Source organism: Nerophis lumbriciformis, linkage group LG01, assembly GCF_033978685.3.
Source record: "Nerophis lumbriciformis linkage group LG01, RoL_Nlum_v2.1, whole genome shotgun sequence".
In the NCBI taxonomy this organism is placed as follows: domain Eukaryota; kingdom Metazoa; phylum Chordata; class Actinopteri; order Syngnathiformes; family Syngnathidae; genus Nerophis; species Nerophis lumbriciformis.
This window is the reverse complement of record NC_084548.2, coordinates 10,510,001-10,525,653: the sequence shown is the minus strand read 5'-3', so window position 1 is coordinate 10,525,653 and position 15,653 is coordinate 10,510,001. Positions and strand designations below refer to the sequence as shown.

The following is a 15,653-nucleotide window of genomic DNA, read 5'->3' as shown; positions in this document are numbered from 1 at the left end:
TTGAATCAACTGTTATAATATCGCACTAGTTAGTTCTTATAAAATGACCATAAAGGGTAGAAGATGACAGGAGGGCCCATTCTAAATTTACTTTTTACAGCGTGTTACTACGATGAGGTCCAATTCAAAGTTGGCTAATGTGCGTAGTGTGACTAGCGACCCCGTGCAGTGTTCTTGTCATGGAACACACCATGCATTAGAGAATCAGCATTGAACTGAAAATGAGCCTGACGCATACTAGGAGTCATCGTGCACGGGACGTCATGGCGGCATGACAGCGCGCTCATGATGAAAAACAAAGACGTGAATGGGCTTATTAAACTGCTGAGAAAAGGGCAGGGGCGCGCACACACACACACACACACACACACACACACACACACACACACACACACACACACACACAAAACACACACAGAAGTAGTGCGAGTGGTGTGTTCAGAACGCATCCGTCAGTAACCCCTCTCTCCACTGTCACTGAGAGGACGCCGGTTCCGGGGGGCCTTTGTGACGGCCTGCTGACAGAGTCTGTGCTGACAGGAAATGTGTTTATGCGAGAATTGTGAGCATATGGGTGCGTGCGCTGTATAGGCGTGCAGCTGACATATGAGGAGAGGATGACTGACAAGACTTAATGCCTGAGTGCATTTGGATCTTGGACACAGCTCATCGGGGAAAAAGGAGGAACTCGGCAGCAGGGAGAATTTTTTTTTTTTTTTGGGAGGGGGAAGTAGAAAGATGCAAACTTGAAGAGAGAGGACTGTACTTTGTTCCTATATATTTATATTTATATATATATATATATATATATATATATATATATATATATATATATATATATATATATATATTAGGGATGTCCGATAATGGCTTTTTGCCGATATCCGATATTCCGATATTGTCCAACTCTTTAAATACCGATACCAACCGATATATACAGTCGTGGAATTAACACATTATTATGCCTAATTTGGACAACCAGGTATGGTGAAGATAAGGTACTTTTAAAAAAAATGAATTAGATAAAATAAGATAAAAAAATTAAAAACATTTTCTTGAATAAAAAAGAAAGCAAAACAATACAAAATCAGTTACATTGAAACTAGTAATTAATGAATATATATATTCACTCTCAAAGTGCATGTTGTTGCCAAATGTAATTCATATGCTGTAAACCTAGTTCATAGTTGTTAGTTTCCTTTAATGCCAAACAAACACATACCAATCGTTGGTTGGAAGGCGATCGCCGAATTCGTCCTCGCTTTCTCCCGTGTCGCTGGCTGTCGTGTCGTTTTCGTCGGTTTCGCTTGCATACGGTTCAAACCGATATGGCTCAATAGCTTCAGTTTCTTCTTCAATTTCGTTTTCGCTACCTGCCTCCACACTACAACCATCCGTTTCAATACATGCATAATCTGTTGAATCGCTTAAGCGGCTGAAATCCGAGACTGAATCCGAGCTAATGTCGCTATACCTTGCTGTTCTACGCGCCATGTTTGTTTGTGTTGGCATCACTATGTGACGTCACAGGAAAATGGACGGGTGGTTAAAATCAGGCACTTTGAAGCTTTTTTTAGGGATATTGCGTGATGGGTAAAATTTTGAAAAAAACTTCGAAAAATAAAATAAGCCACTGGGAACTGATTTTTAATGGTTTTAACCCTTCTGAAATTGTGATAATGTTCCCCTTTGAATATGGCTCCTTTAAGTTTGAGTTTAAGTTTTAGTTTCAATTCATGCTGAGGCGTGGCAACCTGGGCAGACAAAAACCTTGGGAAGACAGGCAGCCATTAGAGAGACTGCTTCAACCGTTGATAGCTTGTAAACTCTCGCTTTCCAGGCCTGCTATTACTGTTGTTTGTGCTTACATCTATTTTGTAGAATCAATTGTTAAACTTCAATTCCAGTCACCTCTCGTCATTTTAAACAGTCTTAGAACTAAATAATCTGAAAGGACTCTGACCTCATAAGAGGGAAAGAATCCTAACAACATCAATCTCTAACGTGTACTTTACCTTGTAAAGGCTAGAAACTGGAACACCAGAAGATTCTCCTGCAAAGGGTCCATCTCTTCACGGTGTGGATCAAAGGGCACCGGCTCTGTGGGGTCCAAGACTTCAGCCACCTGGCCTCTGGAGTCCACAATATCAGGGAATCCAGCAGAGTAGAGATGGGCAAGAGAGCCCCTGGAACTGACTGAGGAGGAACTGCAAGAGATGCATCGAGTTGACGAGGTTACATATTACCACTGCACAGTATAAGCTTGGCTCGTTAGGGGGAGAAACTGCAAAAACCCAACTTGCTTCAAACACATCAGTAATTGGAGATGTGTTTACGTCATGTGGCTGTTTGTTGAAAATAAGGCAGTGATTGTACCACTAGTGGGCCCCATCTAGTGGTATGCCAAAAACTTGATTCATTATTTAAGTACAGTGGTACTGTTCAAACTGTGTGTCATGTTACATCCATTGCACCGGTCACCCATCTACGGCCCCTTCCAAAGTTTCTTGTTGTCCCCATTGGGTTGAGTTTGTTCATGCCCTGATGTGGGATCTGAGCCGAGGATGTCGTCATGGCTTGTGCAGCCCTCTGAGACATTTGTGATTAAGGGTTTTGATTGATTGATTGTCCAAAATATTAAATACACTTAAATTAAACATGCATGGTTTTTAATGAATGTTTAGGCCTACTACGCTACTGTATTTTAATGTTGGCCAGTATGCTGGTACTTGGAGAGCCAAGTGTTTTCTGAGGTGAGAAGTTTAAGGAATCCAATAGGAGACTGAGGGCAGCAAGGCATTTCCACACGAGTCAAATTCTGCATTTTTCCTAATATTTCAGAGCCAGCAATATTTCTGTCAGAACCATTCATCACCATGATTTATAGTCACATGGGGTCTGGGTTATCCCATTTTGGCAAAGTGGAACTTTAATTTACTCATCGCATCCAGCTACAATCAACCAGAAATTCAACACCGGTATTGTCTTTTCTACGACGAGGACGTCAGCAACATCCATCAAGCACGGGCGCCGTGAGAGCACTTACAAGGGAGAATGACAGAGGGCGCCAAAGTGCACCCTGAGGATTCCCTCTCATAATTGTCAGTTATGGCTCATCATATCAGCCACCTGTCCTGCTGTATAGTACTCTGCATTCCTAAATCCAGCTTTCACCAAAACAATGCACAGATGGCAGGCTAAAATTGCGAGAGCACAGGACAATGAATGCTAATGTTAGGGCTTATAAAATGTTGTCTGCGCCCAGTCGGTAAACAGATGATCCCACGCTGTCCCATTTGCTAGAGGATCGTTTATTTCTTCTGATGTGGCTCTAAATTCTAAAAGTATCCCAAAAAAATGGTAAATACTATATTCCACCGGGCAAACACCTGTACCCAGGGAAGTCAAAGTGCAGGGTTAAGTGGGGATGTTGTAACGGGGACCCAAGCACTGCCTTGGGTTTTTTGTAAAGTTTGACATTGTTTTCCTATTATTTAAAAGTCTAATTTATACAATACAAGACATCATAAATGTTCTATGCCTTCATCACCTCCAGACTTGACTACTGTAACAGCATCCTCTATGGATCATCTTGCAAAATTCTCAATGAACTCCAATACATTCAAAAATCTGCCGCCCGCCTGCTCACCCACATGAGCACATCACCCCAGTCCTTCAGAAACTTCACTGGCTCCCCGGTCCTCACCGGATCCACTTTAAAATCCTCCTCCTCACCCACAAAGCCCTCCACAACCAGGCCCCCTGCTACCTCACCAACCTGCATCACCGCCATACCCCTTCACGCAGCCTTCGCTCCTCCGACGGCAACCTTCTCTCCCCACCACTCAGAACCAAGCTCCGGACCCGGGGTGATAGAGCCTTCTCCATTGCTGCTCCCACCCTCTGGAACACTCTTCCCAAACCCATCCGTGACTGCCCAGACCGTCCCACCTTCAAAAGCCTTCTCAAAACACACATATTCAGATCTGCTTTTAACCTGTGATTAGTGTTCTGTGTCTTGTAATGTCCTGTCTTGTAATTGTCCAGTATTATTATGTATTTTACAATGTACTGCTTTTATATTTCCTGTATTTTATATTATTACTTTAAACTGTTTATTTTAATTTTTTATCCTGTAAACCAGGGGTGCTCATTACGTCGATCGCGATCTACCGGTCGATCTCGGAGGGTGTGTCAGTCGATCACCAGCCAGGCATTAAAAAAATAGTCCTAAAAATGAGCGATCATAAATCTTCACTATGACGTCACTTTCGTCACTTGATTGACATTCACGGCACCCGAGGGTCTTCTGAGATGACGCTGGCTGCTGCCAGCTCATTAAAATTACCGACTGGAAGGCGAGAAACACTTTATTTCAACAGACTCTGGCGCCGTACCTGTCGTCAAAACTCCAAAGACCGACTGCACAGTTGCACAATAAAAGCTCTGCTTCATCCTGCCTGCGCTACCAAAATAAGAGTCTCAGAAAGCTGGCGTGCACAAGCTAGCAAGCTACGGAGTTTGCCGACAATGTATTTCTTGTAAAGTGTATACAAAGGAGTACGGAAGCTGGACAAATAAGATGCCAAAAACCAAAAAGAGCTATACTAAATAAAATGTATTATTATTAGAGACGTTAAAATGTAATATCGGAAATTATCGGTATCGTTTTTTTTATTATCGGTATCGTTTTTTTATTAAATCAACATAAAAAACACAAGATACACTTACAATTAGTGCACCTACCCAAAAAACCTTCCTCCCCCATTTACACTCATTCACACAAAAGGGTTGTTTCTTTCTGTTATTAATATTCTGGTTCCTACATTATATATCCTCTCCAAGGTTTCTCATAGTCATTCACATCGACGTCCCACTGGGGTGAGTTTTTCCTTGCCCTTATGTAGACTCTGTACCGAGGATGTTGTTGTGGCTTGTGCAGCCCTTTGAGACACTTGTGATTTAGGGCTATATAAATAAACATTGATTCATTGATTGATTGATACATCAATATATATCAATACAGTCTGCAAGGGATACAGTCCGTAAGCACACATGATTGTGCTGCTGGTCCACTAATAGTACTAACCTTTAACAGTTAATTTTACTCATTTTCATTAATTACTAGTTTCTATGTAACTGTTTTTATATTGTTTAAATTTCTTTTTTATTCAAGAAAATGTTTTTAATTTATTTATCTTATTTTATTTTATTACTTTTTTTTTTTAAAGTACCTTATCTTCACCATACCTGGTTGTCCAAATTAGGCATAATAATGTGTTAATTCCACGACTGTATATATCGGTTGATATCAGTATCGGTATTTAAAGAGTTGGACAATATCGGAATATCGGCAAAAAGCCATTATCGGACATCCCTAATTATTATTATTATAAACAGAAAATAAATGTAGCTGTGATAGTTCAATAATAAAGTTGCTTGTATTACATTAAGAATGTCTAAGACAACTACACCCTCTCTCAAAAAGTAAAAATGGTATATTCCACCTGGACAGAGGCAAACCAAGCTTCAAAATGTTCACTTAACTCAAAACGCCATTTAAGCTCACCTTTAAGCATTCACACACAGCACCAGCATTTTGGAACAAGAATGAAGTGATTGAAAACAAGTAAAAATAGACTAAGCATATACAGTACGTGGCAGTATAGGAGAAAGTTATACAAGTTTCACTGTGGTGCATTCAAAGACTCTTGGTTAAAGTTAGAAACTGAGGTGACTAGTTTTTAAAAGCAGGGGTAGACAACCCCCAGCATATGCACTATTAATTATGTAATGATGTATATGTGGAGGGGGGCGTGGTCTGCGGACCCGCAACGAAACGGGGTGTGCCAGGACCGGCTGCGAGATCAGCGACAGGTGCGTAGATGGTCCACCTGGGCCTGCTTATTTAATCACCTGTCGCTCTGTTAAAAGGCAGCAGCCGGGGAGGAGAGAGGGGTTGGAGTTGGAGCAAGAGCGATAGCGAACCGAAGACAGACAAGACAATTACTGAAAAGCACAGAGACACTATATTAGAAAATAAAACAGTGTTGTAATCCTGATACAGGCTGTCATGTCAGTGCTTGGTGGTCCGAGGAACCCCCTGGAGGAGAGAAACCTCCACAGTATTATTATGATTCCTATCATCCACTGGTGATAAAACAACGTGAATCAGCTGATTTAGACTCTGAAAAAGAAAACTTGAAAGATTTATAATACAGAAAATAGAGAGATTCGTATCCTGGACACTTAATATTCACTTCAAACTTTTTTTTTTAAGAAAACAAAACAAACATTTTTTAGGAGGGGTTATCTATAAATGTTATTACCATATTTAAAAAGTCAAAACAATTGTTTTTTTTACATGTTTTAAAAAGCTAGTTTCAACCAAATCCATGCAATACTTTGTTTTTTAGAGCATGGAATCATACCAAGTGTGTATGGGTGTGGCGACGTTGTTAAAGTTAAAATACCAATGATTGTCACACACACTATGTGGTGAAATTTGTCCTCTGCATTTGACCCATCTCCTTGTTCACCCCCTGGGAGGTGAGGGGAGCAGTGAGCAGCAGCGGTGGCCGTGCCCGGGAATCATTTTTGGTGATTTAACCCCCAATTCCAACCCTTGATGCTGAGTGCCAAGCAGGGGGGTAATGGGTTCCAATTTTATAGTCTTTGGTATGACTCGGGCGGGGTTTGAACTCACCAATCTCAGGGCGGACACTCTAACCACTGAGGCCAATGAGTAGGTCGGATGACGTTGGGGGGCTTCGGTCGTCTTGCAAATAGGGGCCTAAAATTTGGCGCTACTGTATGCTCCTGCCTGTACCCAAAGACCGACCAAGTAAGTGTGCCAGCAAAAGTGGGTGGTCGCCTCAACAATTAGAGGCAACTTTACAGTGTTGCTTTTGTTGGACAATAGGAAATATTGTACTGAGCAGCCAGGACAAAAGACGTGTGAACCAGTTTTTCCATGTCACATTTTGCAGTTTATGGTTATTATAATTCTCCCTCTTGCCGTCAGTGAAACCCTTCCGTGGGAAATGACTTAGGGAAAAAAAGTTACAAAAGCCACAAAAAAAAAAAAGATAAACACACTTCCATCCATCCATTTTCTACCGCTTGTCCCTTTCGGGGTATATATTCAGAGTCAAGAAAATGGACAAAAAAATGATGGTAAATGTCCAATGTCCTTTAGAGTCATTCCACTCTAAAACCTGTTTTTTGCTTCCAAAAGAAAAGGCAGAGATGTTTTAACCCACTGAACTGAAGAAGGACACTAAAGTCTTGGCTCGATAAGCTGCTTCAATGCCAGCTGCTTGTTTACAGACTCTCTGTACTAATGCAATGTCTTGTTTCAGTGTCAGAGAGACCATTATTTTTCTTTCTTCCTAAATTCACCTCCAAAGTACAATAGGCCATTGGTGCAGCTTTCTTGCAGCTGAAAAGAATGGTAAAAAACAAAACTCAACAAACTGTTTTTTTTATTATCCTCGTAGGTAAGTAATTATTTATTTATCTTTAAAATGTACAATATAACAATATATGTTACCATTATTTATTTACATGTATTTTTGTTTTCTTATTTACCTTTTGATCTTTCTAGTATTTATTTATTTAGCTTTAAAATTTACAATATAATAATATATGTTACCATTATTTATTTACATTTATTTTTGTTTTCTTATTTACCTTTTGATCTTTCTAGTATTGATTTATTTAGCTATAACATTTACAATATAATAATATATGTTACCATTATTTATTTACATTTATTTTTGTTTTCTTATTTACCTTTTGATCTTTCTAGTATTTAATTATTTAGCTTTAAAATGTACAATATAATAATATATGTTACCATTATTTATTTACATGTATTTTTGTTTTCTTATTTACCTTTTGATCTTTCTAGTATGTATTTATTTAGCTTTAAGATTTACAATATAATAATATATGTTACCATTATGTATTTACATGTATTTTTGTTTTCTTATTTACCTTTTGATCTTTCTAGTATTTATTTATTTAGCTTTAAAATTTACAATATAATAATATATGTTACCATTATTTATTTACATTTATTTTTGTTTTCTTATTTACCTTTTGATCTTTCTAGTATTGATTTATTTAGCTATAACATTTACAATATAATAATATATGTTACCATTATTTATTTACATTTATTTTTGTTTTCTTATTTACCTTTTGATCTTTCTAGTATTTAATTATTTAGCTTTAAAATGTACAATATAATAATATATGTTACCATTATTTATTTACATGTATTTTTGTTTTCTTATTTACCTTTTGATCTTTCTAGTATGTATTTATTTAGCTTTAAGATTTACAATATAATAATATATGTTACCATTATGTATTTACATTTCTTTTTGTTTTCTTATTTACCTTTTGATCTTTCTAGTATTTATTTATTTAGCTTTAAAATGTACAATATAATAATATATGTTACCATTTTTTATTTACATGTATTTTTGTTTTCTTATTTACCTTTTGATCTTTCTAGTATGTATTTATTTAGCTTTAAAATTTACAATATAATAATATATGTTACCATTATTTATTTACATTTATTTTTGTTTTCTTATTTACCTTTTGATCTTTCTAGTATTTATTTATTTAGCTTTAAAATTTACAATATAATAATATATGTTAGCAAATGGGAGCAATCAATTCTACCTCTAATTCACTTTAAAAATCGTCACAATAACCCGTCGGTAACCCGTATAACAACCAAACTGTAGCAACATTGTTATTGTAAGAGCGAACACTCTTACGGGAAGAGATAAGCTCGCTTCTACGTCAGCACGAAACCCGTTTGAGTTTGCAATGCACAACACTGCGATAGAACACCAATCTGTACTGACTGAAAAAAATTAACAATGATTACAGTACATGTGAAGTATTAGCCCACATTTCATGTTTTGTTTGTACAAAGCTAGACAGACAAGTAGTGTAGGGTGATGTGTATCATGATCAATAGTATAGTGACTCACTCCATGGACTCTTGTCTGTTTGGTCAAGCTGGCCGGGGAAGTTTCCAGTTGATTTTGGCACTCCATTAATTCAGCATAGCTTGGCTCAAAAGTTCCAGATTTGCAGAGTGACCATGTTGCACTCTCTCGGCTTCCGTCTGCTCCAACTCTTCTTCGCGCTCGCTTCTATCAGCAGCAGTTTATCCTCCGTATATTTACTTTCAAAAAGATAAAAGTTGTGAATCCTCATCTGTCCAAAAATAGTCGTCTTTGTTGTCTGTTACCAAGTCTGCCATGATAAGAAAACACACTCCCGTTTGATTCAGGGAGTAGGAACACAATTGTTGCGGGAGGTCAGACATGCGCTGCTATGGAAACGAAAATAAATGCGCCGAATAATTAGTGGCGGCTGTGCATAAAATTACCAAAATACGGTAAATATTGAACATATTAGATATTGTTATGATCGTGTTTGTTGTTACATTATACAAACCCTGTTTCCATATGAGTTGGGAAATTGTGTTAGATGTAAATATAAACGGAATACAATGATTTGCAAATCCTTTTCACCCCATATTCAATTGAATGCACTACAGAGACAAGATATTTGATATTCAAACTCATAATTTTTTTTTTTTTTGCAAATAATAATTAACTTATAATTTCATGGCTGCAACACGTGCCAAAGTAGTTGGGAAAGGGCATGTTCACCACTTTGTTACATGGCCTTTCCTTTTAACAACACTCAGTAAACGTTTGGGAACTGAGGAGACACATTTTTTAAGCTTCTCAGGTGGAAATCTTTCCCATTCTTGCTTGATGTACAGCTTAAGTTGTTCAACAGTCCGGGGGTCTCCGTTGTGGTATTTTAGGCTTCATAATGGGAGACAGGTCTGGACTACAGGCAGGCCAGTCTAGTACCCGCACTCTTTTACTATGACGCCACGTTGATGTAACACGTGGCTTGGCATTGTCTTGCTGAAATAAGCAGGGGCGTCCATGGTAACGTTGCTTGGATGGCAACATATGTTGCTCCAAAACCTGTATGTACCTTTCAGCATTAATGGCGCCTTCACAGATGTGTAAGTTACCCATGTCTTGGGCACTAATAGGTACACCCCCATACCATCACAGATGCTGGCTTTTCAACTTTGCGCCTATAACAATCCGGATGGTTCTTTTCCTCTTTGTTCCGGAGGACACAACGTCCACAGTTTCCAAAAAAAATTTGAAATGTGGACTCGTCAAACCACAGAACACTTTTCCACTTTGTATCAGTCCATCTTAGATGAGCTCAGGCCCAGCGAAGCCGACGGCGTTTCTGGGTGTTGTTGATAAACGGTTTTCGCCTTCCATAGGAGAGTTTTAACTTGCACTTACAGATGTAGCGACCAACTGTAGTTACTGACAGTGGGTTTCTGAAGTGTTCCTGAGCCCATGTGGTGATATCCTTTACACACGGGTGTCGCTTGTTGATGCAGTACAGCCTGAGGGATCGAAGGTCACGGGCTTAGCTGCTTACGTGCAGTGATTTCTCCAGATTCTCTGAACCCTTTGATTATATTACGGACCGTGGATGGTGAAATTCCTAAATTCCTTGCAATAGCTGGTTGAGAAAGGTTTTTCTTAAACTGTTCAACAATTTGCTCACGCATTTGTTGACAAAGTGGTGACCCTCGCCCCATCCTTGTTTGTGAATGACTGAGCATTTCATGGAATCTACTTTTATACCCAATCATGGCACCTACCTGTTCCCAATTCACCTGTGGGATGTTCCAAATAAGTGTTTGATGAGCATTCCTCAACTTTATCAGTATTTATTGCCACCTTTCCCTACTTCTTTGTCACGTGTTGCTGGCATCAAATTCTAAAGTTAATGATTATTTGCACAAAAAAAAAAAGTTTATCAGTTTGAACATCAAATATGTTGTCTTTGTAGCATATTCAACTGAATATGGGTTGAAAATGATTTGCAAATCATTGTATTCCGTTTATATTTACATCTAACACAATTTCCCAACTCATATGGAAACAGGGTTTGTATAAGAAACACTTGCAAGATGCGGCTAATGGGAGTAGGGATGATGTTTGATAAGAAATTATCGAGGTCGAGCCTATTATCGAATCCTCTTATCGAGTCCAGATAAGTTGTAAAAATAAAGTTTATGAGTATGAACATCAAATATCTTGTCTTTGTAGTGCATTCAACTGAATATGGGTTGAAAATGATTCGCAAATCATTGTATTCCGTTTATATTTACATCTAACACAATTTCCCAACTCATATGGAAACGGGGTTTGTAATTTTTTTAATTCTTAAAATCTTGTCTCTCATAATGATTGTGAACGATGGGCAAAATTCCCCAAAAAAGTGCAGTTCCCCTTTAAGCTTAGCCATGGATGGTTAGTTCCCGGAAAGGTGGCACAGGTTGTTATACGATCAGTAATCAGAGAGACTCCAACTGGTGTGCTCACTGGCACATTTTTCTTCCAAGTACACTCTGGACATTAAATACAATTGTTACCAAGTTGTGAGCCAATAAATGTAGCCCATTCAAATAGCTTAAAAACATGTTCCTGAATGACATTATGACAATAAAAAATACATTTGTGTCCAAATATTGAGGTCTTCTTTTTTAAGTTACTTTAAAACATGAGCAAGCAAGTAATAACCTGTGATGAATTAGATTAATCACAAAATTATTTTGCAGGGAGAACAACATTGCATTACCCAGAACACACTGTTCCAATTAGCGAAACCAATCAGTAGATGCCAGGAAATGTGACTTACAGCTGTAATGAATGGCTACATGGGTTCACACTGGGATGGATAAAATAGGGTTTTAAATGGCTTCATTCAATACTGTGTGATATCAACAGTGACTCATGCCACGCAAAAAATGCCGTATCCTTAATAGTTCAACTGCTCAAAAAATACCAGTGAAGTGGAGCATCTTTCACTTGGTGATACAAGCACCAAATTTGGTACACATGTGCTCCAGGACCTATTTTCACAGAAAAGTGTGTTACCATCCATCCATCCATTTTCTACCGCTTGTCACTTTTGGGGTCGCGGGGGGTGCTTGAGCCTATCGCAGCTACAATCGGGCGGAAGGCGGGGTACACCCTGGACAAGTTGCCACCTCATCACAGGGCCAACACATATAGACAGACAACATTCACACTCACATTCACACACTAGGGACCAATGGCGTTGTTAGGCCTATTTTAGGGGGGCTCAAGCCCCCCTAAAATATTCTTAAGCCCCCCTAAATAATTTAGTGATATATATATATATATATATTTTTTTTTACAAATACATGCAGACATATTCATTATAAAGTGGCCTGAATATGAGTTTAAATAAATAATCATATAAACTGTCATTATTCACTCAGTTTCCCCTCACTTCATAGCATAAATCACCAAAAATGATTCCCGGGCACGGCACCGCTGCTGCCCACTGCTCCCCTCACCTCCTAGGGGGTGAACAAGGGGATGGGTCAAATGTAGAGGACACATTTCACCACACCTAGTGTGTGTGTGTGTGTGTGTGTGTGACAATCATTGGTACTTTAAGGTAGAGAGCCCCTTTAGTGTGTCGGTATCCAATCCATTCCACTTGTTCATATAGAAAATGCCCACATCACTCAAAATCCAGTCCGCATTTTCTCTGCGACCTTGCTTGCGGTCCTTGGACTTGTTCATATAGAAAACGCCCACATCACTCTTGTAGAATCTATATAAAGTAATATACATTAGTCTAATGTTAAAATAATGAAAAAAAACATCATTAAATATATTTGTTTTATTGTATTGTTACATTAATAGATGTTGTATTATTATAGGATGGCTTTTTAAACATTTCATAGGATTTTCAGAGGGAGGAAAAACCAAGACATTTAATATAACATGTAAAATGAATAAATACATAAAAAGAAAATGAAAAAAAATGGTAAAAAGCCATCGTCCCGTGGAGCATTTCATTTCGTCCCGTGCATTTTTTAAATAATAACAATGAATAATTTCTAAGTCTTTGTTAGCCGTTTGTGAAGTTTTGTGCTCGTGCGCTACGTTCGCTCTCCTGGGGGCTATGCCCCCCCCTGTCCTTAAAAGCTAGTGACGCCCCTGCTAGGGACCATTTTCTTTAGTGTTGCCAATCAACCTATCCCCAGGTGCATGTCCTTGGAGGTGGGAGGAAGCCGGAGTACCCGGAGGGAACATGCAAAGTCCACACAGAAAGATCCCGAGCCCGGGATTGAACTCAGGACTACTCAGGACCTTCGTATTGTGAGGCACATGCACTAACCCTGTGTTACCAATTTTGAAAAACAAAAGGGATTCCATTTTTACAGAAAAAAACTCTAATCTTAACAAAAGAAGCAATAATGTATCGTATTTTTCGGAGTATAAGTCGCACCGGAGTATAAGTCGCACCTGCCGAAAATGCATAATAAAGAAGGAAAAAAACATTATGCAACTTTCATAAACTATGAAAAAAACTGCGACTTATAGTCCGAAAAATACGGTAATACAAAATCCAGTCTGTAAATAAATAAATCATGTTAGCTGAGGTAGGCTGATGCATTTAAAGAATGAACTCCCATCTGAGCTGATGTGTCAAGATCATATGGAACACCAAGACCATGGTCCATCCATTTATTTTTCTGTATCGCTTATCCTCAATAGCATCGCAGGTAAACTGGAACCTACCCCAGCTGACTTTGGGGAAGAGACGGGTTACACCCTGGAATAGTCACCATCCAAGCACAGGCACATAAAGGGGCTGGTCATCATATTACAAACCCCATTTCCATATGAGTTGGGAAATTGTGTTAGATGTAAATATAAACGGAATACAATGATTTGCAAATCATTTTCAACCCATATTCAGTTGAATATGCTACAAAGACAACATATTTGATGTTCAAACTGATAAACTTTTTTTTTTTTGCAAATAATCATTAACTTTAGAATTTGATGCCAGCAACACGTGACAAAGAAGTTGGGAAAGGTGGCAATAAATACTGATAAAGTTGAGGAATGCTCATCAAACACTTATTTGGAACATCCCACAGGTGAACAGGCAAATTGGGAACAGCTCGTATAAAAGTAGATTCCATGAAGTGCTCAGTCATTCACAAACAAGGATGGGGCGAGGGTCACCACTTTGTCAACAAATGCGTGAACAAATTGTTGAACAGTTTAAGAAAAAACTTTCTCAACCAGCTATTGCAAGGAATTTAGGGATTTCACCATCTACGTTCCGTAATATCATCAAAGGGTTCAGAGAATCTGGAGAAATCACTGCACGTAAGCAGCTAAGCTCGTGACCTTCGATCCCTCAGGCTGTACTGCATCATCAAGCGACATCCGTGTCTAAAGGATATCACCACATGGGCTCAGGAACACTTCAGAAACCCACTGTCAGTAACTACAGTCGGTCGCTACATCTGTAAGTGCAAGTTAAAACTCTCCTATGCAAGGTGAAAACCGTTTATCAACAACACCCAGAAACGCCGTCGGCTTCGCTGGGCCTGAGCTCATCTAAGATGGACTGATACAAAGTGGAAAAGTGTTCTGTGGTCTGACGAGTCCACATTTCAAATTGTTTTTGGAAACTGTGGACATTGTGTCCTCTGGACCAAAGAGGAAAATAACCATCCAGATTGTTATAGGCCCAAAGTTAAAAAGCCAGCATCTGTGATGGTATGGGGGTGTATTAGTGCCCAAGACATGGGTAACTTACACATCTGTGAAGGCGCCATTAATGCTGAAAGGTACATACAGGTTTTGGAGCAACATATGTTGCCATCCAAGCAACATTACCATGGACGCCCCTGCTTATTTCAGCAAGACAATGCCAAGCCACGTGTTACATCAACGTGGCTTCATAGTAAAAGAGTGCGGGTACTAGACTGGCCTGCCTGTAGTCCAGACCTGTCTCCCATTGAAAACATGTGGCGCATTATGAAGCCTAAAATGCCACAACGGAGACCCCCGCACTGTTGAACAACTTAAGCTGTACATCAAGCAAGAATGGGAAAGAATTCCACCTGAAAAGCTTAAAAAATGTGGCTCCTCAGTTCTCAAACGTTTACTAAGTGTTGTTAAAAGGAAAGGCCATGTAACACAGTGGTGAACATGCCCTTTCTCAACTACTTTGGCACGTGTTGCAGCCATGAAATTCTAAGTGAATTATTATTTGCAAAAAAAAATAAAGATTATGCGTTTGAACATCAAATATCTTGTCTTTGTAGTGCATTCAATTGAATATGGGTTGAAAAGGATTTGCAAAATGATTGGCAAACAAGAAACCCATGCTTTGTGTATGTCCAATGTTAAATGGCACTCAGTCAGAGCAAATGTGTGTCTTGTGCTTAGTCGCTACTGTCCTATCAGCCTCTCGCACTGACAGAAAGCAGCGTAGGCCAGACACTATCTGCGTGGTGACTGGCAGTCGACCCACTGCCCTTTTTGATAAGGAGGCTTTACAAAACGCGTCCAGGGACAGAGAGGAGGGCAAGGAGGAGTAGAGAACACAGATAAAGACATCAATATAAGTCTATATTTTGGCAGCTTAGGAATGATAACTACGAACATCAATCTCTCTCTAGGTCGTCCTCAGACAAGCCTTCAAATCACACCCACATTAGTTAA

At 39.0% G+C, this 15,653-nt stretch overlaps 1 protein-coding gene across 2 annotated transcripts in view; it reads right to left on the bottom strand.

The window, feature by feature from the left end:
* nphp4 (nephronophthisis 4) overlaps positions 1-15,653 on the bottom strand; it is a 462,240-nt gene that overhangs the window by 146,242 nt on the left and 300,345 nt on the right. For both annotated transcript variants that reach the window (XM_061974673.1, XM_061974681.1), the window contains exon 14: positions 2,016-2,207. In XM_061974673.1, the coding sequence (XP_061830657.1) occupies positions 2,016-2,207 (192 nt within the window). The remainder of the gene's footprint in view (positions 1-2,015; positions 2,208-15,653) is intronic.